The 26,132-nt window shown below is 43.1% G+C and overlaps 1 protein-coding gene across 3 annotated transcripts in view; it reads right to left on the bottom strand.

The window, feature by feature from the left end:
• The window catches only part of IFT81 (intraflagellar transport 81), a 282,490-nt gene that overhangs the window by 212,932 nt on the left and 43,426 nt on the right, over nt 1-26,132 (bottom strand). For all 3 annotated transcript variants that reach the window (XM_073585958.1, XM_073585959.1, XM_073585960.1), the window contains exon 4: nt 14,564-14,744. In XM_073585958.1, the coding sequence (XP_073442059.1) occupies nt 14,564-14,744 (181 nt within the window). The remainder of the gene's footprint in view (nt 1-14,563; nt 14,745-26,132) is intronic.

Below are 26,132 nucleotides of genomic sequence, written 5' to 3' on the forward strand. Positions count from 1 at the left end.
AATTTCTCATTTTGCCTTTCTATCCAGCTAATTCTTCTCTTTTCTAAGGGCCCCGTTACACATAAAGATGTCCCAGCGATCCTACCAACGATCCGACATGGATGGGATTGCTGGGACATCGTTAGGCTGATTGCTGGTGAGCTGTCACATAGACAACAGCCCCTCCAGCGATCAGGACCAGCTAGTAAGCTGGTTTCCAATGTAAACAGCGGGTAACTAAGAGCCGCGCGGCTCTTAGATACCCGCTGTTTACATTGGAAACCAGTGTCCAGCGTCGCTGATCGCTGGTCTCTCGTTGCCACACTCAGCGATGCGTGCTGGCCAGCGGGAGATCAACAATCAAAAAACGGCCCAGGACGATGGAGCGCGATCAGCAATACCTGGCAGGGGGGCCGGTCTCTGATCCATGTCACACACAGCGATATCGCTGACGCGTCACAAAATCAGAGATCTCGCTGGCGATATCGCTGTGTGTGATGGGGCCTTAAGTAGAAACAGGAAGTCTCTTGTTCCGACATTCATCTTTCCCCTCTTCAACTCCTGACCCAGCTGCTGCTGCTTCCTCTCCCCCTGCCAGGCATTTTTGCATCGACTCATGACTCATACAGGGTAAATAGACTTCTTGTTACTACATAGAGCTTAGAAGGATTCAGCTAGTCAAATTTTTAATCATGTGATGTCATAAACCTAAAGGAAAAGGGAAGAAAAAGCAGGGTAGAAAGGCAAAATGGGCAATTGTAAGTACACAGTGCAATATAATATGACTGCAATATATAAGGAGGATACAAATTTTAACGGGACTGCTTCTTTAAATTAAGTGCTATTTGGTTTCCTATAAAATCTGAATGCAGAATGTGTGCATGTCTGATAAATAATAAGGCATTGTAAGCTGTACAGAAAAGAAATGACGTGATACTATATTTCCTATGCTACACAATAGAACGTGGTATTACTATGTACTGCCAATCCAAAGAACTGTAAAGACAAAGTTTTAATAAAATCACATTAGCAAAAGTACAACTTCCATCCATAAATCTAGAACATAATTTTGTCTGATATAAATATGATTTCTGAGGAGGTTCGTGGCATTTAACTACATCTTGTACTAGGCAATTGTGCTTGAGATTGCCATGTAAACAGCACGCCGGGCAGTGTTCCAGGGATCTCAATAACATTCTGCAGATGAGAAATTTGAGAAAAACGCTCCAAATTCATTTCCTGGTAAATGTAAGTCATCAGGAGAAAGACTGCTGAGCCAGTTATTAATGTGTGTAATTGCAAAAGCACGGAAGAGAGAAACACGTATTAACACAGTTGACGGGGATTGGGACTAATTTGTTCTGAATTATAAATATATGATGTCACGTAAGCCGGTACCATTCTTCCATATTGATCCACTTAATTTCTCTGTATATATTTGGCAATATTTCTGCAGTTGGAAACCGACAATAAATCTACTCAATAATGCTAATTATGGTAAACTGCATATTTAAAATCTGTGTTATAACCTGGAAGTGAGCAGGAAAACATTCTGCTCTGCACAGTCTGTTATTTCAAAATGCATGTCTGATAGAGGACCCTTGTGGTGGTGAGTAGGCGTAGGGAGGTGGGTGAGTGATACAATTCCTCTCCATCACAGGCTGTACTTTCTGTCCACTGTAGAACATGTTCCTGTTGCTTTTAAAGACCAGGTATACTGAAACTTCTCCTTTAGATTAACCATGAGCTCCAGCTGCGTCTTCAATGCTTTCATAACCATTTCATGTTCCCTCGCCTATGCTGTTTAACTCAGTATATTCTTCAACATTATAAAGGCTGACTAAATAGTTTAAGGAGATATATATATATATATATATATAACATCTATCTATCTATCTATATAGACACACACACACACACACACACACACACACACACATACATATACACACACACTGGGTACGAAAAGTATTTCACTTCTATCATACCTCTCAAGAAGAATTTTACAAAACTCTTCTTTTGTAAATTGCTCCAAGTCTCTTACATTTGAAGGATGGTGTCTCCCAACAACAATTTTAAGATTTCTCCACAGGTGTTTAATGAGATCCAGACTCATTGCTGGCCATTGCAGAACTCTCCAGCGCTTTGTTTCCATCCATTTTTGGGGGCTTCTTGAAGCATGTTTGGAGTCATTGTCTTGCTGGAAGACACATGACCTAGGACACAAACCCAGCTTTCTGACACTCAGCACTACACTGCAACCTAAAATCCTTTGGTGAACTTCAGATTACTTTATGCCTTGCACACAGTCAAAGCACCCAGTGCCAGAGGCAGCAAAGCAACTCCAAAACATATTTGAAACTCCACCATATTTGACTCTAGGTACTTCCTCTCAGTGTCTCTTTCTCTCCTGCCATATCATTTAATCTCATTCAAATGTCAACAGATGTCAACTACCCCGACATAGACTGGGAAACTGAAACCTGCGTATCTCAGAAAGGAAACCAATTTCTGTCAGTGACCAAGGATAATTATCTGTCACAACTAGAGGGACAGCCCTTCTGGACTTAATTTTAAGCAACAGGCCAGATAGAATAACAGAAGTACGAGTCGATGGGCACCTAGGGAACAGTGACCACAATATAATACAATTCCACTTGTCCTTCAGTAAGGTGCCCTGGAAGGGGGTTACAAAAACGCTGAATTTCAGGAAAGCAAAGTTTGATCAGCTTAGAGAGGATCTTCGCCGAATTGATTGGGACAATGTCCTCAAAAATAGGAGCACAGAAAATAAATGGGAAATATTTAAATCAGTTTTACACACCCACTGCGAGCTAGCCATACCGTACAGAAATAAAAGGGCTAGGAACAGGAGAACACCAATGTGGCTAAATAAGGATGTAAAAAGGGCAATAAATAACTAGAACAAGGCATTTAGGAAGCTAAAACAAGAAGGCAATGAAGAAGCATTAAAAAGTTATAGAGAAAAAAATAAAATGTGTAAAAAACAAATACATTTAGCAAAAGTAGAAACTGAGAGACTCATTGCTAAGGAAAGTAAAACAAACACCAAACTATTCTTTAATTATATAAACAGTAAAATGATTAACATTGATGGTGTCGGCCCTTTAAAGAACAATGAGGGTGAAATCATAGAGAGCGATGTGGGAAAAGCAAATGTTTTAAATACTTTTTTCTGAACAGTGTTCACACAGGAAAAGGATTTGCCAGGGGAAACGCAGAGTGATAATGTAAACTCCCCATTAAGTATTACCAGCCTAACCCAGGAAGAAGTGCAGAACCGCCTTAGGCCTCTTTCACACTTCCGTTTTTGACCATCAGTCAAAATCCGCCAGTTTTTGAAAAAAACGGATCCGCCATTTTTTTTTGGCGGATCCGTTTTTTTCCCCATTGAGTTGCATTACCGGCGGATCTTGACGGATGGCCATCCGTTGGATCCGTTTTTTTGCGGATCTCTCTCTCTCTCCTTCCCGGACTGCGGTTCCTTCAAAATTCTGCATTCAACGGATCCGTCAAAAAAACGATCCGGTGGCATCCGTTTACATCAGTTACAAACGGATCCGCTTTCCGCCATTTTGGCGGATTTTAACTGACTAGAAAAAACAGAAGTGTGAAAGAGGCCTAAGTAAGATTAAAATTGACAAATCACCAGGCCCTGATGGCATTCACCCTCGGGTATTAAGGGAGTTAAGTAATGTGATAGACAGGCCTCTATTCCTTATATTTAAAGACTATAGAAACGGAGTCTGATCCTTTTGATTGGCGGCAAGCAAATGTGGTACCAATATTCAAAAAGGGGCGTAAAAGGGAACCTGGAAACTATAGGCCGGTAAGCAAAACATCTGTTGTGGGTAAAATTTTTGAAGGGTTTCTAAGGGATACCATTATGGAATATCTCAATGTTAATAAATGTTTAACTCCATATCAACATGGATTTATGAAGGATCGCTCCTGTAAAACTAACCTGATCAGCTTCTATGAGGATGTAAGCTCTCAAATGGACCAAGGAGAATCATTGGATGTCATTTATCTTGACTTCTCTAAAGCATTTGACACTGTCCCACATAAAAGATTGGTAAGTAAGATGAAAAAGCTTGGGCTAGGGGAAAATGTGTGTAGATGGGTAGGTAGCTGGCTTAGTGATAGAAAACAAAGAGTGGTTATTAATGGTGCATACTCATATTGGGCCAGGGTTACTAGTGGGGTACCACAGGGTTCTGTATTGGGCCCCCTACTATTTAATATATTTATTAATGATTTAGTGGATGGCTTACACAGTAAAATATCAGTATTTGCAGATGATACAAAACTATGTACGGTAGTTAGCACAAAGGAGGACTGTTTGCAACTACTGACAGATTTGAGTAAATTGGAGAATTGGGCTGAAAAATGGCAAATGAGGTTTAACACAGATAAGTGTAAGGTTATGCACATGGGAAGGAGAAACAGATGCTACAATTACTTACTAAATGGGAAACTGCTGGGGAAATCAAACATGGAAAAAGACTTAGGCATCTTAGTCAATAAGAAGCTAAATTGGAGTGCCCAGTGTCAGGCAGCTGCCACCAAAGCAAATAGGGTCATGGGATGCATTAGAAGAGGTCTGGGGACACGAGATGAAAACATAATTCTCACTCTGTACAAATCACTTGTCAGACCACACTTGGAGTATTGTGTGCAATTTTGGACGCCGGTGCTCAAGAAAGACATTACTGAACTTGAAAGGGTTCAAAGGCGGGCTACTAAAATGATAAATGGAGTTGGTTCACTACAATACCCAGAAAGGTTATCAAAATTAGGTCTATTTACTCTAGAAAAGAGAAGACTTAGGGGAGACCTAATATATATGTACAAGTATATCAGAGGGCAATACAGAGATCTCTCCAATGAACTGTTTGTACCAAGGACTGTGACAAGAACAATGGGGCATTCTCTTCGTTTGGAGGAAAGACAATTTCTGCACCAGCATAGAAGAGGGTTCTTCACGGTAAGAGCAGTGAGGCTCTGGAATTCTCTTCCTGAGGAAGTGGTGATGGCCAACTCACTGAATGAATTTAAGAAAGGAATGGATGCTTTTCTTGTGAGTAACAGTATAGAAGGTTACGAATAACATAATATTATAGGTAGATGGTTGACCCAGCTTAGGAGTCGGGAAGGAATTTTTTTCCCTATGGAGAAAATTGGCTTCTACTCTGTGGGTTTTTTGCCTTCCCCAGGATCAACAATGCAGAACAGCTGCACTAAAAATGGGCTGAACTAGATGGACATAAGGTCTTCCTTCAGCCTTCAAAACTATGTTACTATGTATGCACTGACACTAATGGACCATGAGCCTGCAGGACAGCATGAATTTCTTTGAAAATTGATTTGGGCTGCTTATCCATTATCCGGAGTTTTCTGTGTTGCAACCTTTCATTAATATCTGCCATCCATGTCCAGGAAGATTAGCTACAGTGCCATGGGTTGTAAATTTCTTGATTATATTGCGCACTTATTGAGATCCATTTTTAGATCTGTGGCAGATAAGGATTCTCACATTAAAACTTTTTTCCTTTCAGGCCATCAGGGGTTAATGTCAGTTTAATGCAGTTTCTTCAGCCTCAACACTGCAATGCTCCAATGCAGGTTCTTTACCCTCAACACTTGAACTCACTTCATGGTCAAATATTTTGGTTTCATGTAGCCATCCAGGATGTCTCTTCAAAGGGTTATTGAGGTGCATCAAAATTTGGAGCAGGCCTTGCATTCACTTCATGGGCAAACACTATGGGAGTACCAAATGAAGAATGGAAGACTTTACACGTGCTGCGCCAATTCTTTGGAATGCACTTCTCAGGTCAATATGATTAGTCCCCAATCCCCACAATTTTAAGCGTGCCCTGAAAACGCATTTATTCAGACTGGCCTATCGCCTCAACACATTAGCCTAATCTATCCCTGTGTGGCACAGCCAAAAGTTTTACCATAACCAGATTCCCCGCATCATGTTCCCACATGCTTTATGCATCCATTAGCCCTCTGAGTTTGTACTGTTACGCACTTAACATTATGGCTGGTCCATACAATCAGGGCAACTGTTACCACCCACCTTTCGTGTCTACCTCTTTCCTCATAGACTGTAAGCTTGCGAGCAGGGCCCTCTTTCCTCTTGGTATTTGTTATAATCTGTGATTATTGTTATGCTGTAATGTCTATTGTCTGTACAAATCCCCTCTGAAATGTAAAGTGTCATGCGTAATATGTCGGCGCTAATGGAAACTTTGGTTTCATGTGGCCATCCAGTACGTTGGTTTAAAGGGTTATTGGGGTGTGTGTAACTTTGGGGCAGGGCAGGCCTTGCATTCAATGCATAGGCTAACGTTATGGGAGTAGCAAATACAGAAAAATGGGAACTTTGGTTTCATATGGCCATCAAGTACGTTGGTTCAAAGGGTTATTGGGGTACGTGTAACTTTGGGGCAGGGCAGGCCTTGCATTCAATGCATAGGCTAACAATATGGCAGTATCAAATAAGTAAAAATGGGAACTTTGGTTTCATGTGGCCATCCAGGACGTCTATTTCAATGGATTGTTCGGGTGCGTACAAACCAAGCAACCGTCGCACAATAAACTCCTCCAGCACTCCATACACCAGCTCCTCTCTCCAGATTCTTGTAGCAAATGCTATCTCAGAAAATGATCTGGCCTGCAGACCTAGTTTTTATAGGAGAGAGGAGTGGTTAACCAAGCACAACTGAAAGCAGGGATTTCCACATGGCCGATTAACCCCTGTACTGCTGAAAGAAAAGAAACACCCTTAATACGCCAGAGAAGTGCTTCTTCTCAGCGGCAAAGCAGGAGCCATCAGACGCTGTGGTCTTCTGGTTCTGTTCTGTCGCGGTAACCCCGTGACAGTACCCCCTCTTCTACGAGGGACCTCCGGAACCTCAGGGCCTGGTTTATCCGGATGTGCCACATGGAAGGCCCGAACTAGTCTGGCCACATGGACGTCAGAAGCTGGAACCCACATCCTCTCCTCAGGACCATACCCCCTCCAGTGTACCAAGTATTGCAGTGACCGACAACAAAACGAGAGTCCAAGATCTTAGTTATCTGGAACTCCAGATTACCATCGACAATGACAGGAGAAGGTGGCAGAGGTGAAGGTCCAGCCGATGTCACATATTTCTTGAGAAGTGAACGGTGAAAAACATTTTGAATTTTAAAAGTCGGTGGCAGAGCAAGTCGGAATGCTACCGGATTGATGACGGCTAAGATTTTATAGGGACCAATATGGAACCTTCAGCTTAATGTTCCTTGAGGACAACCACACCCAGTCCCCAACACACAGGTCGGAACCCACCATACGTCTCCGATCAGTCACACTCTTATACTTGGAACCCATCTTTCGCAAATTATTAGTATGGTAGATATGGAAGAAGAAAACCGTTCTTCCTCAGGTAAATCAGAGGGGTTATCACCATTGAACGAACTAAACTGTGGATGAAACCCATATGCCCCGAAAAACGGGGACTTACCAGTTGAATCCTGACAGCGATTGTTAACCGCAAATTCAACCAACGGTAGGTAGGTCACCCAGTCCTCCTGATTCTCAGACACAAAACATCTTAGATAGGTTTCCAAATTCTGATTAACCTGTTCAGTCTGCCCGTTGGACTGCGGGTGAAAAGCCGAAGAGAGCGACAAATGGATACCAAGACGGCTGCAAAACGCCCTTCAGAATTTGGAGACAAACTGCACCCCCCGATCTGAGACAATATCCAGTCTGATTATCTCCCTGATGAAGATTTGTGCCAGAGTCTTGGAGTTAGGCAAAGATGGTAACAATAAAATGAGACATTTTACTGAACCTGTCCACCACCACCAAGATTACAGTGTTCCCTGCAGACACAGGTAAGTCAGTAATAAAATCAACCCACAAGTGAGTCCAAGGTCTACTGGGAATTTCCAGTGGTTGGAGAGCACCAGATGGACGCGTGTGCGAAGTCTTAGAATGTGCACAGACACTGCAGGCGGCCACATACTCCCAAACATCCTTATGAGCACCTGGCCACCAAAAACGCCTAGTAAGTAGATCCGCGGTGGCCTTATTCCCAGATGTCGAGCCAGCACTGTATCATGCTGTTCACTGAGGACTCTCAGATGGATATTGAGCGGCACAAACAGTTTACCCAGAGGTCAGGTAGCAGGGGCATCCCCCTGAGCATCAGCAACCTCTCTTTCAAGATCGGAGCATATTGATGCCATCACTACCCCTTTTTGTAGAATCGATACCGGTTTGCACTTATCGCCTCCCCCAGGAAAGCAACAGGACAAAGCATCTGCTTTAACATTTTTGCTCCCTGGCCTAAAAGTAACAAAAAAGCTAAACCTGGTAAAGAATAACGCCCATCTTGCCTGACGCGGTGTAAGACGTTTTGCCGACTCCAAGTAAACCAGATTCTTATGATCAGTGATCACCATCACAGGGTGAACCACTCCCTCCAGAAAAATGACACCACTCCCCAAATGCCCATTTGATAGCAAAGAGTTCCCTATTACCAATATCATAGTTTCTCTCACCTGGCGAAAGTTTTTTAGAGAAGTATGCGCATGGTTGCCATTTACCAAGAGACGCACCCTGCGACAATACAGCCCCAACTCCCACCTCGGATGCATCCACCTGTACGATGAAAGGCTGAGTGACATCAGGCTGAATAAGAATTGGCGCAGAAGCAAAACACCCCTTCAGTGTGTCAAACATCTCCCTGGAAGGACTGGACCATTTGGAGAAGTCTGTCCCCTTTTTGGTCATATCAGTGAGTTGTTTGGCTACTACCAAAAAGTTTTTATGAATTTTCAGTAGTAGTTTACGAAACCTAAAAACCTTTGTAAGGCCTTCAAGTCCTCAGGACGAACCCATTCCAATACCGCTCGGACTTTTGCTGGATCCATGTGAATACCAGTGGTGGATAATACATATCCAAGAAAAAGGGATCTCTTCAACCGAGAACATACACTTCTCTGGTTTCACATACAATTTATTGTCACGTAGAATGTGTAGGACTTGCCTGACATGTTGCTGGTGTGATTCAAGGTTAGGTGAATAAACAAGGATATCATCCAGGTAAATAACCAAAAACCTACCTACTAGGTGACTGAAGATGTCCTTAATAAAGTGCTGAAATACGGCGAGTGCATTCGTCAATCCAAAGGGCATCACTACACACTCGTAGTGACCCTCTGGCGTATTGAACGCAGTCTTCCACTCATCCCCATCCTTACCGAGGATGAGGTTGTATGCCCCCCTGAGGTCCATTTAAGGGTGTGTGCACATGCTGCGGTTTTTGCTGCTATTCCGCTGCGGTTTTGGCCCTGTGGAACTGCAGCAGTTCCGCAGACATGGCACAGTACCATGTAACCCTATGGGTTTTCAAAACCGCAGTGCTCACGCTGCGTTTTTTTCCGCGCGGTTTTGCTGCAGTTTATAAACCGCAGCATGTCAATTGTTTCTGCGGAATCCGCTGCGGTTTCACACCTTTAACATAGTAGAGGTGTGAAACCGCAGGGCAAAACCGCAGCAAAACCGCAGATCACTTTACCTGCGGTTCCGAGGGGAAAACCCCGCAGGTGATTCCGCAGTATGTGCACATAGCCTTAGAGAACCATTTTGCTCCCACAATTTGATTAAAGAGGTCGGGGATCAGAGGTAGCGGATATGTATCACGGATAGTGATAGCATTCAGTTCCAGGAAATCCAGGCAAGGACGTAACCCCCCATCCTTCTTCTTGACAAAAAAGAACACTGCAGCAAGGGGAGAAGAGGATGGTCTGATATGACCCTCAGCCAGGCTTTCCTTAATATAGTCCTTCATGGCCTGCCTCTCTGGACCTGAGATGTTGTAAAGTCTGCTCTTGGGCAGCTTGGCACCAGGAACCAGATTAATGGCACAGTCATAAGGACGATGAGGAGGAAGCTCTTGGCTCCCCTGCTCTGAAAACACATTCTCGAAGTCTGACAGGTAATGGAGCACAGACTGAGTATCCACCCTTGCCAACCGGATACCCAAGCAGTGTCCTTGACAGTATGTACTCCATTTTATCACTTCCCGTGTCTGCCAATCAATTACCGGATTGTGCTCGGCGAGCCAAGGAAGTCCCAGTACTACAGGTGAGGGCAGGCCCTCAAGCACGTAACAGCTTAACACCTCAGAATGTATGGCTCCCACCTGTAGTCGCAAGTCATGGACCATCTGCGTGAAATGGCCCAGCCTTAGAGGGCCGGAATCGATGGCTATAATGGATATCGGTCTGGACAAGGAATGTGGGATAAGACCTTGGTCCCGGACAAACTTGGCGTCTACCAAATTAAACCTGCCCCACTGTCCAAGAAGGCGGATATGTCCACCTTATTTTCACCCATACAAAATGGCTGGAAGGAAAAACTGAGTCTTTCCCACCAAGGTTATGAGTACACCCGAGTTGCTAACCTCCCCGCAACCCGGGCCCTTTAGTTTTCCGGCGGTTGTTTAAACAAATGACGGATAGGACATTTGTTCACAAAATGACCCTTTTTGCCACAACAGAAACACACTCCCCCTTAACGCCAAATTACTGTACGTTTGCCGCATCCACCTGCATGGGTTCCACAGTGGGATCTGTACAGACCACGCTCAAACTTGGACCTCCCAACTCCAGAGGTGACTCCTTTTTTTTCTCTGGCGAAGACGGCGATCGACCCGGATCGCCAGAGACATGACCGCCTCTAGGGAGTCAGGAGTCTCATAGAGAGCTAATACATCCCTTACCCTCTCAGAGAGACCCTCACAGAACTGACTACGGAGGGTCGGTCATTCCACCTAGTGTCGGTGGCCCACCGCCGAAACTCGGAACAGTATTCCTCCGCCAGACGGTCTCCTTGCTGAAGTTGGCGCAGAGATGACTCAGCCAAGGAGATGCGATCAGGGTCGTCATACACCAAGCCCAAAGCCTGAAAGAAACCCTCTACTGTCTGGAGTGAGTGTGAGTCAAATGGGAGAGAAAATGCCAATGCTTGTGGGTCCCCCTGCAGGAGCGAGATAATAATCCCCACCCGTTGCTCCTCCGTACCGGAGGATACCGGACGCAGCCGGAAATATAGTTTACAGGCCTCACGGAACACAACAAACTTGCCCCGCCCACCAGAGAACCTGTCTGGCAGTGCGACCTTGGGCTCAACAATGATTTGTCTGGATGACGCAATCCCCACACCAGATGTAACAGGGGGCTGTGAAACCACCGTGCGTAAATCCGCCACCTCTAAACTGAGCTGCTGCAACTTCCCTGTCAGCGCTGTGATGGGATCCATCATGGATCAGAAAAAGGTTTTCGGTCTGAGATAATGTCACGATTGGGCTGGCGAGTAAACTGGGACCAGGGGAACCTTTCCTGACCCTGACACTAGGGGGCACCCTAACTCGCTCTGTTCCCCGGGATACCTCAGATGGCGAGGATGCCGGGGCCTCCGCCCTAGCCCTGTCTCCTAGCTTTAGCCCTACGTCTGTCCCCTTCCCCCCCTCCCAGGGACGAGAGGCGCTACCGTGTACCGAAGTACACCAACCCGACAGACAGGGAAACGAGTCAAGGGTAAAAGAAAATTCCACTCACAAATAATAATCTCACAAGCAACAGAGGTATACACCAGGGTGTGAAGGACGGGGGAAGAAAACAAAGCAGGAATAGATGAGGACTCTCCAAGCGTACAACCCAAGCAACCGTCGCAAAATAAACTCCTCCAGCACTCCAAACACCAGCTCCTCTCTCTCTACAGATCCTTGTAGCAAATGCTATCTCAGACAATGATCTGGCCTGCAGACCTAGTTTTTATAGGAGAGAGGAGTGGTTAACCAAGCACAGCTGAATGCAGGGATTTTCACATGGCCGATTAACCCCTGTCCTGCTGAAAGAAAACAAACACCCTTAATACGCCGGAGAAGTGCTTCTTCTCAGCGGCAAAGCAGGAGCCATCAGATGCTGCGGTCTTCTGGCTCTGTTCTGTCGCGGTAACCCCGTGACAATGACAAGTGGTCAACTTAATGATGACTACTGAGGCCAATTCACATAGTTAATCCAAAGTTCTTGCAAGTTTCTAGATTTTACTCTCTATCTTCACACTTTTTGGCAAACATTACAAGGACTAATCAAAATGATAAAGCAAAGGAGCTATTTAACCATTCAAAGATCAAATCATTTTATCAAGGTGTAAGTGAAAATGACACTGGAGCTGCCTTCAGTCATTCTGATACGATGCATTTACTAGAACAATCCTTCTGTGGTGATACCTTATTCATGTATTATCTTGGGGGTCAGTAAGGGGAATCGTATGACTGCCTCGGTGCCTCTCCCTGTTCTGGCCAAAAGGATATATGACCTTTGCATCCTATGACTGACCACAGCACAATTGGTTGCAGCAGTCATATGTTTGGCTGGGACCGGCTATACAAAGACTGAGGAGGAACTTGAGGAGTGTTAGAACAGTGGCAAGGATCCCTAATACCTTATTAATGTTGTGTTTCATCAAAAATAATTTGCTTAATTTGGCTTCTACAGCCTGTTAGTAATAGAGTACATAGACTGTGAATAAGTTAATAGCTAAATCCGTCAAAGATGTCATTTCCTATGACTCCCCTTATTGACCACAAATATAATACATCAGAAAGGTATCAACACAGAAGGACTGTACCAGTAAATACTTTGTATCAGAATGACTGAAGACAGCTCTGATGTCATATTCACTTACACCTAGAAATGTATTTATGACATACAGTATCTGTCTCCCACTATATCCAGTCTTCCTATAATTAATATAAAAAGTGAGAAGGTAAAAAGTCAAATCTCGGAACTTGCAAGAACGCCGTCATTTGGAATAACTATGTGAATTTGCCTCAGTTGTAATCATAAAATGGTCACTTGTCCTTGCATGAAATCTGTAGCTAAATCCATAGCAAATCATATAATAAAACTATTACTCAAGCTGCTAACACTGGCATCATGGTTCACTTCTCTCAGGTTTCTGTTGCCCTGTCTGGCAGTCATGCAGCTGTGTCTGATGGATCCATTGTAAGTCAATACGTTACATTAGAATTCATTATAAAACAAATAAAAGCACAATGGTCATTTCCATCAACAAAGCTTTGGGCAATGCTGACACGAAGTAAAATTGTTGCGGATCATGCTGCCAATTTTGATGCAGAAAAACAAAAGTAAAATTAAAACACTATAATCACTTTCCCATGGAAATCTGTGGCTCCCTTGCCTGGTCCTGTGACGATCAACTCGTCCTCCTGCGTTGATGTCCTGTTGTGAACGCCGGAATCGGTGATTGGCCTTCAGCCAATTACATAGGGAATCATCATTAAGGTGGGTACAACAGAGAAGGGAAATGTAGTTTTTTTCTTTAAAAATATGCTGCAAAATCTGCAACAATAGGAGTCTATTGTGGATTTTGAATTGAGATTATTCCCACCGAACTCAATGGAACAAGCCTGCAACAAAGCTTTCAGCAGAAAGAATGGAAATGCTACACATTTTAATTCTGCATAGCATGTCACTCTATGCTTGGATCATTTATTCATTTTTTTTTTTTTTAACAGCGGTTAGTCCCTGATGGATTATTTGTCTAAATATATTCTAGGAGAAAAAAAACCCTAGTGTGTCTTGAAAGGGCCCGACTTTCTAGCAAAGTCAGGCCTAAACTTCTAGTCTATAGGATCCCGGCATGCAAGGCCAGGATCTCACAATTGTCCACGGCCGCTCTTACAGTGAAAGAGCAAGATCTCACTCTTTAAACTATTCCAGCGCTGCAGCATTTTACGGTTACCGAACAGTAAGATCATTACAGCCATAAATGTTCAGTAACAGTTTAAGAAAATAAGCAACAGTGCTGGATTAGTGTATAGGGCGAGAGCAGTCGCCAAGGGTTGTGGTACCCATTTTGTATGCCAGTCTGTACGCGTCAGATGCTCCTGATTCATTAAGAGGCGTACGCCTCTTCATGAATTAGGAGCATCTGACGCGTCCCCTCCGCCTCTGTGTGCCACATAAGGTACACCACAGCCCATCAAGAATTAGACGAGCTGTCCTGTCATGCTACCATGTAGCCCAGCTCCTCCTATTTTGGAAACACCAAAACGTACAACTGCAGAATGTGCCAAAATTTTGCGACTTTTCAAATCAATTTACGACACACTTCTGGCAAAATTGCTTTGCTGAATCGAGGCCTTAATCTGTGTGGGTCTGGATACTGAGACCCCATCAACTAGTATAGCAAAGGAGCAGATGCACTTAAGTGACTACTATGCCCCTGCTTAACTTTTCTTGGAAAGAAAAATGAGTGGTGTACAGGCTCATAAAAAAAAAATCATAGAAATTGTTGAGACTGTCTGGCTTTTTATTTTACGATCAGTGGGGCAATCTCCGCACATTAATCTCTACTGATTAAAACATCTGACATGTCAGAAATTGTAGGAAATTATAGGTGCACTCTAAAGTCGGAGATTATTACATCAGTTTCCACAAAGCCTCCAAAGAATTGAAGTCACCTTACCTGCTTGTATGTCTCAAAAACAATGTCATCCTGAAGAAACTCTACAGGAACTTCCATTTTAACCAGAAACCGGGCCAAATAAGCTCTCTTCTTTAATTCATTTGTCTTCTGGAGAAGCCAGTATAATACTGGGTGAATAACAGGTTTACTTCCTACAACCAGACCTTGGCGAAACGTGCTCCTATGAATAAAAGCAATTAAAGATTATTACATAAAAAGGATTGGAATAAATTCCAATAACGACTATAAAGTTGATGGCATTTATATGCTTAAAACAAACTAGTGCTATATTTCTAGCTGTGACACGGTAGTTGTACATTTCATTAGTACATTGGCATTTAACAAGATCATTTGGTTTAAACAAATTAATACGAACCAATTGACTTGGAAAATAGCACAGGTGATTTGTTAAGGGGTTTTATGATTTAAACAATTCTCTACAGGCATGTTCTGATAAGAAAAATAACAAAACGAGGTAAGTCCCCTGTCACTGCACTCACATCGGTCTTTGTTGACTCAACTGCAGTGGTGCTCTCACGATTATAGCAAGTAACCATTGCATCCAATCACTATGCTCTGCCATCCCATCAAGGTAGATGGCACAGCAGCACTGACCCACTCATTGGCAGTCCAAGGCTGTAGTTAAGCCGTCATTGCTGCAGCTAGGGCAGAAACTTAAGTGCAACGGCTGTAGCAGCCGGAGTGAGTAGGGATCATTTTATTTTTTTTTTATCAGAGCATGCATATGAAATAAAAAAGGTTAAAGTCGAAAACAAAGACATGGATATGCTACATGTGGAAGTATGCCACATATGAAAATAATGGCCCATAAGCAAAGCTTGGTAATTACATGAACTTTTACAAACAGAGATAATATTTTATGTTTTTATATATTAGCCATTTTTGCAAAAGTAAAAACGAGAATTAAATAAATGCTCTGAAGTTAAAACACATTTTTCTCCTAAATTCCTATCTATACAGTGCCATAATCTAACCTATACCCCCATTGAAGAAGCCTACGCGAAACGCGTGTCGGGGAGCCTCTGCCACCAGCAGGCAGGTATTTTTGATTCAGCTGCCATGTTGATTTTATGGGATGGAGAGACACAGTTGTTCCTGAATTTTGTTTCTATCCTCAATAAAAAACAAAATTGGTATGCATTTTACTATGGAAGTTGGATGTAAAGAAATTAACTTCCTGACCATATTGATTGATGAATAGGGGGATATACATACCTACATATATACACAAAACCCACATCAACCATCAATTTTTTTACATTGGGAAAGCTGGCACCCTCCGTCTTTGAAGGCTACCGGTCGGACAGTACCTTCGGGCACGCCGTAATTGCTCTAATGATGTCTATTTTGTCAAAGAGAGTAAGAACCTTTTTCAGAGATTTAGGTCTAGAGGTTATCCCAAGAAGGTGCTCTACAGGGCTTAGGTGGCAGATAGAGAAAGATTTTTGGATGCGGCTCCCAGAAAGGTGGAAACCCCATTTCTAAAATTTATAGGGACATATGATGAGAAAGCGACAAGCACCTATAATATCCTACGTAAGTACTGGCCGATATTAAGGGCTGACCCGGATTTGAGGGATGTTATTGGAGGATACCCATCTGTTACCTATCATAGAGGGAAAAACTTAAGGGGCCACCTAACACATAGCCAGCTCTCCACAGAATGTGCTGGAGGTAATGGGGATGGACAAGTGAATAATAAGGGATTACATCCTTGTGGTTCATGTACATTTTGTTAATTATTACCCAAAACAAGCAATTTAGTAAAATTGCAACAAGAAATTTTGTAAACCCTGTGGATAATAGAGTATTTTGTAAAGCATGACATTAATTGTAAGACCCGAGGTGTGGTCTATGTGATTAGGTGCCCATGCCCTAAATTATATGTAAGGAAAACCATACAGGAACTGAGGAGATGGTTATCCAAACATCCATTAAGACAGGTACTGATAATCTACTGTCAGTACATATGAGGAATGTACATCCTGGTAACCCCCTTGATATTCAAGTCTGGGGATTTAGACATATAGTCTTGGGTAACCTTGATCAGCTATTATTGCAGGAGGAGTGTAGGTGGATATTTAGATTAATGTCACGTAGCCCCTCTGGGCTCAATAAGGGTTTTCCCTTTGCTGCCTTTATTGAGGATTAAAGGTCAATCTCTGATTGTTTGGTTCTGATCTCGGTTAAATGCCTGTTGTTGGCCCTTTAACCCTACCATGTTGCAAATAATAGAGAGAATTAAATAGTGATAATGAGATAGATGTGCTTATTACCTGCCATATAATAATATATAATTATTGGGAATGGTTTTGTTTAGAGATTTTGCTGGACCTTTAAAAATGTTTTTGAAGTATGAGCTATATGGCCTGTGTAGTTATTGATGATGGAGGTGAATATACCACATTATGGAGAAGAACTATGATGTTGATATTTAGCCTTTGAACACGGAGGTAATTAAATCACCATCTTCTGGGAAATGGAGATAATAAATTGTACCACTATGGCGGTGTGTGGATGTAATATATCCAGGCTCAAATCAATGAAATTATAATTTATAAACTTGGTGTTGCCTCATTCCATTAGGCAATATTTATCCTCTTCAGTTAATTCAATTTAAAGATAATTTACAGCTTGATATACATCTTAGATATATAGATGAATACTGTATACATTATAGGAATTGTTTCTTCCCCCTCTTTGATCCGAGCCCTATTAGGAAGTTTTTCGTTCTTTAAATGATATTTATTATTAAATCTGAGAATTTTACAGTCCGGATAGCAAGTCAGGGGTACTTTTTGGATAATACGAGTCAATGTAGGAGATTTGTGGAACCCATTTGTGCTGTAGGTGAACGCTGACCTTTTGTGCTGTAGGTGAACGCTGATGCGATTCTCTGAGTGAGCATGCGCAGCATCCTCTGACCTCTCCTAGAGATTTTTAGTGGACCTGCGCAGATGTGAAATGACTTTGACATGCGAAGTATGTTCTAATAATAATGATGGCTCAGAGCAGCCGCCTTATGTCAGTACTACACACCCCGAAGAACTCCCGTTTTGATACCGTGATTGGCGGTAAGTACCGCAACAGTAATGAGAATATCTTAATGTGTTTGGCGTTTTAGGTATAATGGATAATTATGTACAGTGGGGCAAAAAAGTATTGTCAGTCAGCAATAGTGCAAGTTCCACCACTTCAAAAGATGAGAGGCGTCTGTAATTTACATCATAGGTAGACCTCAACTATGGGAGACAAACTGAGAAAAAAAAATCCAGAAAATCACATTGTCTGTTTTTTTTTCATTTTATTTGCATATTATGGTGGAAAATAAGTATTTGGTCAGAAACAAGCAATCAAGATTTCTGGCTCTCACAGACCTGTAACTTCTTCTTTAAGAGTCTCCTCTTTCCTCCACTCATTACCTGTAGTAATGGCACCTGTTTAAACTTCTTATCAGTATAAAAAGACACCTGTGCACACCCTCAAACAGTCTGACTCCAAACTCCACTATGGTGAAGACCAAAGAGCTGTCAAAGGACACCAGAAACAAAATTGTAGCCCTGCACCAGGCTGGGAAGACTGAATCTGCAATAGCCAACCAGCTTGGAGTGAAGAAATCAACTGTGGGAGCAATAATTAGAAAATGGAAGACATACAAGACCACTGATAATCTCCCTCGATCTGGTGCTCCACGCAAAATCCCACCCCGTGGGGTCAGAATGATCACAAGAACGGTGAGCAAAAATCCCAGAACCACGCGGGGGGACCTAGTGAATGAACTGCAGAGAGCTGGGACCAATGTAACAAGGCCTACCATAAGTAACACACTACGCCACCATGGACTCAGATCCTGCAGTGCCAGACATGTCCCACTGCTTAAGCCTGTACATGTCCGGGCCCGTCTGAAGTTTGCTAGAGAGCATTTGGATGATCCAGAGGAGTTTTGGGAGAATGTCCTATGGTCTGATGAAACCAAACTGGAACTGTTTGGTAGAAACACAACTTGTCGTGTTTGGAGGAAAAAGAATACTGAGTTGCATCCATCAAACACCATACCTACTGTAAAGCATGGTGGTGGAAACATCATGCTTTGGGGCTGTTTCTCTGCAAAGGGGCCAGGACGACTGATCCGGGTACATGAAAGAATGAATGGGGCCATGTATCGTGAGATTTTGAGTGCAAACCTCCTTCCATCAGCAAGGGCATTGATGATGAAACGTGGCTGGGTCTTTCAACATGACAATGATCCAAAGCACACCGCCAGGGCAACGAAGGAGTGGCTTCGTAAGAAGCATTTCAAGGTCCTGGAGTGGCCTAGCCAGTCTCCAGATCTCAACCCTATAGAAAATCTTTGGAGGGAGTTGAAAGTCCGTGTTGCCAAGCGAAAAGCCAAAAACATCAATGCTCTAGAGGAGATCTGCATGGAGGAATGGGCCAACATACCAACAACAGTGTGTGGCAACCTTGTGAAGACTTACAGAAAATGTTTGACCTCTGTCATTGCCAACAAAGGATATATCACAAAGTATTGAGATGAAATTTTGTTTCTGACCAAATACTTATTTTCCACCATAATATGCAAATAAAATGAAAAAAAAACAGACAATGTGATTTTCTGGATTTTTTTTTCTCAGTTTGTCTCCCATAGTTGAGGTCTACCTATGATGTAAATTACAGACGCCTCTCATCTTTTTAAGTGGTGGAACTTGTACTATTGCTGACTGACTAAATACTTTTTTGCCCCACTGTATATTATCCAATCGCATCTGTAGTACTGTTACGGGCAGATGTCATTTAAGGCAAATCTATCATAATAATGTGGAAAGTTTGTTATACCTACTACCTAATACTATTATAACAGGAGATGCTATTGGTTCTTGCAATATATCATGGGCTTGGTCGAACTTATGACATCAGAGCCTAGGTTTTAAAAGGTCCAGCATCCTACTTTTTAGTTTCAACAGTTTTATTGAAAAGGAAACATCATTAAACATGAAATACATTCACATTAGAGTGCAAGGATCCCCTCGCAGGGGGAAGTACACAGGAAAAGACACTATGTCATATGTTATCCTTGACTTCGTTATCTTAATTTTTAAATATTTATAGAAAAACAAATATAACATGACTAATCTAGTCTTAACAGAATTGGGAGGGAAAGAGGTGAGTGTATGATGAGTGTCGATAATAAAGATGACTAGACGTGAGGTACTAGAGAGTTTGCTTTAGAGACCATAACTGTAAGAGTCAATTACCATGTCAGCACGCTATGTGGATATCATCCTGGAGAGGTCGTCACCCCCATGGGCTTGAATCCAGGGGTCCCAGATATTTCGAAAAATATCGAGAGAATCAGATCTGATGGCTTCTATTTTCTCGTATAACATCAAATTAACCCTTCTCTTCACCTGCGTTATTAATAGCGTACTAGTCTTCCATCGGCTAGCTATGTGGTTTCTCGTTGCCATTGCAATAAAGTCAATAAGACGTTAACTCCCATTATTAGCATTGATTGGTCTGTCTCCCAGCAGTAGTACTGACGGCGACAGAGGCAATTTCTTACTCAATAAATTGTCAATTAGTTTTACCACATCTTTCCAGAGAGACTTTACTATCGGGCATGTCCACCATATGTGGAGGGTATCCCCACTATCCGTGCAGCCTCTAAAACAATTACCAGGGACTGAGTGGTAGATATTGTGCAGGAAGCTAGGTACGTAGTGAACCCTATGGAACAGTTTAAGGGATGTTTCAGTAAGTGAAACTTGATTGCTACCCCTCATTATATTCTCGTAACACCTGTACCACCTTTGAGGTGTGAGGGAAATTTGTAGGTCTGCTTCCCATTGCTCCATAGATTTCAGTTTAGAGCCGTCTCTAGGTTAATTAAATGTAGAATAGAGATGGGATACAAGGCCATTACCCAGGGAGTCATATAAGCATCCTACTTTTTGGCTCATTATAGCCTCAATCGCCTGATGACGCCAGTCATGCTGGCGAAACATGTCGGGGAGGCTTAGGGCAATCTTTTCATATGCACCAGGCAGCTTTAGGATTGCAATAGATTTGGTATATAGGTAGCGCCCGCACCTTGATCCACATGCCTATAATTAAATACCTTGTTAGGACAATGAGTACGATATAGGACGTGAGTCCAATGAATAATATATTAGTGTCCTCTTTATACTGAGCTGACCAGTGCAAATTTTAACTCTTATATTTCCTTATTAGTATAATTAATAAAAGCTATATTTTAGGTCTTTAGTTGGGGTTTTGTTGTCTTTTGGCAAACTGTTTTTCAACCAGACCTGTCACTCAAGTTGGAGGCACCATTCAGAAACAAGGAAGTGAAGGCTGTGCACCAGTTGAGAATAAACCTCTAAAAAAAATTCTTTCAAGCTGCTGCTGAATGTATTCTTGTTATTAACATTGTGCACCTGTATTAGGCATTACATCACATCTCCTGGCTTCATGACAGTCCAAAAACAGGAATTGGACTTTTTGAGGTCAAGTTTCTTTTTCATTTACAGTACAGATCAAAAGTTTGGACACACCTTCTCATTCAAAGAATTTTTATTTTCATGACTATGAAAATTGTAGATTCACTCTGAAGGCATCAAAACTATGAATTAACACATGTGGAATTATATAATCAACAAAAAAGTGTGAAACAACTGAAAATATGTCTTATATTCTAGGTTCTTCAAAGGAGCCACCCTTTGCTTTGATTACTGCTTTGCACACTCTTGGCATTCTCTTGATGAGCTTCAAGAGGTAGTCACCGGAAATGGTTTTCACTTCACAGGTGTGCCCTGTCAGGTTTAATAAGTGGGATTTCTTGCCTTCTAAATGGAGTTGGGACCATCAGTTGTGTTGTGCAGAAGTCTGGTGGATACACAGCTGATAGTCCTACTGAATAGACATATTTTCAGTTGTTTCACACTTTTTTGTTAATTATATAATTCCACATGTGTGTAAATTCATAGTTCTGAGTGAATCTACAATTTTCATAGTCATGAAAATAAAGAAAACTCTTTGAATGAGAAGGTGTGTCCAAACTTTTGGTCTGTACTGTATATTTATTGTTAATACTGTACAAGTAGTACAGCCTGCAAAATTAAATAAATGGATCTACACAACAAAGGGTACCTTAATTTCTTAGGCTACTTTCACACTTGAGTTAGCAGGCCACCATGCAGCTCCGCCCCCTGCCGCGCCCCCTCCGGTCAGCTTCTCCTATGGGTGCATGATGCTGCATGCAACCTGCGTACCCTATCGTTAGCATAAATCATACCAGCGCACGGCCTGCGTACCCAATGCTAACGATAGGGTATACAGGTCGCATGCAGCGTCATGCGCCTATAGGAGGAGCTGACCGGAGGGGACGCGGCAGGGGGCGGAACTGCACAGCGGCAGTGTGCTGCGCCTCCTAACGCAAATGTGAAAGTAGCCTTTGGGAAACAGGCCTTCCTTGAGGCTATTACATCATGTCTACCATTCCTCTTGAATATGGAAGGAAATTATCTCAAAGGATTTAACAAAAATTTGGTGTAAATATGTAGCTGATCGGTTAGAAATTGCTTGATTGTTGCTGATCAAAACTTTAATGGTGACCAAAAAATTATTGTTGGACAGCTTTATACCTCTTTGTAATCAGACATCTGTAGTTCTTTAGCAGTAAATACAGAGGAAAGACAAAATTATGATAAAATATGACTATTGTAACATATAAATGTCTTCTTTTGGGTGTTAAAACTTACTATATTGTTAATCTTTCTCAATAAAGTAATTAGAAACAATAATTTTGATGTAAAAGGACGCCTAGGTAGAAATTCCAGCCAATGAGAATATCTGTTGCTCTTTTGTGTATTACCATGAATTTTTTAGGAATAAAATATTAGCCTTTTATAGAAATGGATGAAGGATGCCCTTTTCTCTTAATTCTGCATTGCACTGCCACAAACCACCATGCATTAAAGCACTCACAGGAGAGCTGAATTTCTTAATGAATCCATGTACAACGTGCAAGACAAGGGATACACTTGCATCAAGGAGAAAACAAGCATGAGTCATTATAAACAAACAACTGCATCAAAGATGATCTTCAATAAAGTGTTTGCTTCCGTAAAATACAGACCGAGCTCTTGGAACATACTAAATTTGATGACTTTGATGAGATCCAGCTGGTGTAGAGAGTTTTACAGTTTTACAATACTTTAAGAGAAAATGTATGCAAATTAGATATCCTCGGGACACACCTGGGCAACGTTTGGCAAATGGCTAAAAACAGTGGCCCATGGGCTGCTCCAGAGCCCACCCCACGCCTTGATATCAACGCTATCTCCCTCCTCAAAATGCAGGTAGCAATGACTACATTCGTGGAGGACAGAGCCACCAGTTTCTTTTTCCACTAAGCAGCGTGTGCGACTGAGACAAAACGACGCAAGCGGAGGCATTCGCATACATTCGCATGGCCTGCGTACCCAATGTTAAAGATAGGTACGCAGGACGCAGGCAGGTGTAGGCGGAGCTAAATGGAAGTGCGGCAGTGGGCGGGGCTTAACGGAGGAAGTACGCAACCCTCCGCAGCTCTGCCCAACGCATGTGTGAAACCAGCCTAAACGTCGAACACTGAGGTTTTTGTGTAGGAAGTAGGTCACTATCTCTGTATAAGACTATGGAGCCTTGTTCTTTGGCTCCATAAGTTTACATTGAAGGAAGTAGCTCTACCCCACAAAATGGTCAATTTGCGCAAATGACAACATGGCAATGAAGAGGAGCGTTCATGTGGGACTGGAATGGCACTAGAACAGGCGAGAGATAAGGATACTAATATACTTAAATATCACAACAAAAGTAACTAGGCCAGTTTATTAAATTCTTCCTCATCAGTACAGAGCAGAGTCTTAGGGCCCTGTCACACAGCGAGCTCGCTAACGAGATCGCTGATTTTGTGACGCATCAGCGATCTCCCCAGCGATCTCGCTGTGTGATATCCATCAGTGACCGCCCCCCCCCCCCCCCGCCGGGTATCGCTGATCGTGCAGGATCGTCCTGGGCCATTTTTTGATCGTTGGTCTCCCGCTGGCCAGTACGCATCGCTGCATGTGGCAGCGGGAGACCAACGATCAGCAAAGCTGCACGCTGGTATCTAATGTAGGGTAAACAGCGGGTATCCAAGAGTCGCGCGGCTCTATGTGACAGGTCACCAGCGATCAGCCTAACTATGTCCTAGCGATCCCATCCATGTCAGATCATTGGTGGGATCGCTGGGACATCGTTGTGTGTAACAGGGCCTTTACAGGTAATGCTCTACAGCAGTGGTCTCCAAACTTTCTGACCTTGAGAGCCACATTCTGCTTAGACAAAGGGTCGCGAGCCACATTCAGCACTGAGAGAGCGGGCGCGAGCCACATCCAGCTCCCATCTCCTTCAAAGTAGTGTCAACCAAAGCCCCCATTACAGGTAAAATGATAACCAAAGCTTTTCCACATAAATCACTCCAAAGCAGTACACCGAGATCCAGGGGTTCCCACAATGCCCCAATTCAGTATTCTCCCATCAAGGACTCCCAACACACTGTCACACCCAGCTTTGAGCACCTCCTCTAACAGGTAGTACCATCCTCCAGCGTACCATACCTAAAACATCTCTAAACCCCTAAGACCAGTATATGTGCATCCAGATATGCTCTTCTGTTCAGGGCTGCTCACGTAAATCACTATTTTGTGATGTGCTCTTCATACCTGTTTGCTCGACCTGGACCTAACGCACCTAGCTGGCAGACAGTCGCGAGTCACAATTCATGGTACCGCGAGCTACATGTGGATCCCGAGTTACAGGTTGGGGACCCCTGCTCTATAGGAACAAGTATGGAAATACGCTCTCGTCCTCAAGGAAGGAACTATCCACAAGTTTCTAAGAACAGCATCACAGTCCTGTCACCAAAACTTGTACTAATTGAGCAAAACCTCCTTTAGTTGTAATACAGGTGCCTCTATCTTAGCAAGGCAATGCAGGCTTTACCAAAAACTGATCCTGACCCATGATGTTTCCAATATGTTCTCAGTTTTTACTAACATGCTGAAACAGCCAACTTTTGTTGACCCTTAGAAGCTCCTGCAGGGTTATTCTTTGTGAAGCCAAAATTGGAAAAGCAAATATATTATCCACTAAAAAGGCTGCTATATTTAGACATCTGTTTTAAGCTCTCATTTACTGATTTAGCTACAAAGTTATACAGAGCTCTTAAATGTTTTTTTCCATTCCATAATGCCATGGCATATAGCTAGGCTATGCTATCACTATATGATCGATGGGGGACATTCTTTAGGACCACAACTGCTTCAGAGATTGAATTTAAATGAATCCTGTGCTTTAAGGGCCTGTCACACTAAGCGATATCGCTAGCAATATCGCTATAACTTGTGACGCTATAGCAATATTGCTAGCGATATCGCTGTGTCTGATACTTACCTACGACCGCTCCCCCGCTGCTTATCGCTGATCGCGCGAGAATGTCCAGGACTGTTTCTCGTCGTCAGCTTCCTGCGGCGCTTCCTGTGGAGAGACGAGCGTGAAGCCGGGCGGGAGGACGTCAGGATCGCCTAGTGTGACAGGTAAGTAGCGACCCCCGTCCCCAGCGATGTCGCTGGTGAGATCTGCCTGTGTGGCAGCTCACTAGCGACCACTTAGCGATGTACCAGCGATCCTGACCGCGTCATATCGCCGGTCGGGATCGCTGGTACATCGCTAAGTGTGACAGTACTCATAGTTCCCCTTCACAGCTGGTAGCCTGGGCATTACTGGGAAGGGAATCACCATGAAGAGCTCACCACACTAAACTAGCATTGCAAGCCCCTCAAATGGAGGTCGGAACCTCACAGATCATAAAGTGATAGGACATTTTTGTAATGTACCATCACCTTATGAGATGGGAATATCCATATAACCATTTAAAGAAAGTCTATATGCCACTAACTTTCATACATCCATAATATTTTCATTACTAACCAACTCTCCTTCTGAAATCAGACTCACCCTCTCTGACACAGCCTCTCCAACTGCATTTTTACGGGGGTCTCCATATTTCTCACATCACCTGTCCCAGCAGCAAGCATAGTGGTTTTCTTCTATCAGTTAACTGCTTCTTCACCCCAATTCCACTGTTAAGGTACTGTCACACTTAGCGATGTACCAGCGATCCCGACCAGCAATATGACGCGGTCAGGATCGCTGGTGCATCGCTAAGTGGTCGCTAGTGAGCTGCCACACAGGCAGATCTCACCAGCGACATCGCTGGGGACGGGGGTCACTACTTACCTGTCACACCAGGCGATCCTGCGTCCTCCCGCCCGGCTCCACGCTCGTCTCTCCACAGGAAGCGCCGCAGGAAGCTGACGACGAGAAACAGTCCTGGACGTTCTCGCGCGATCAGCGATAAGCAGCGGGGGAGCGGGTTGTAGGTAAGTATCAGACACACAGATATCGCTAGCAATATCGCTATAACGTCACAAGTTATAGCGATATTGCTAGCGATATCGCTTAG

Source organism: Dendrobates tinctorius, unplaced genomic scaffold (assembly GCF_039654945.1).
Source record: "Dendrobates tinctorius isolate UK_male_01 unplaced genomic scaffold, ASM3965494v1 ptg000090l, whole genome shotgun sequence".
NCBI lineage: Eukaryota > Metazoa > Chordata > Amphibia > Anura > Dendrobatidae > Dendrobates > Dendrobates tinctorius.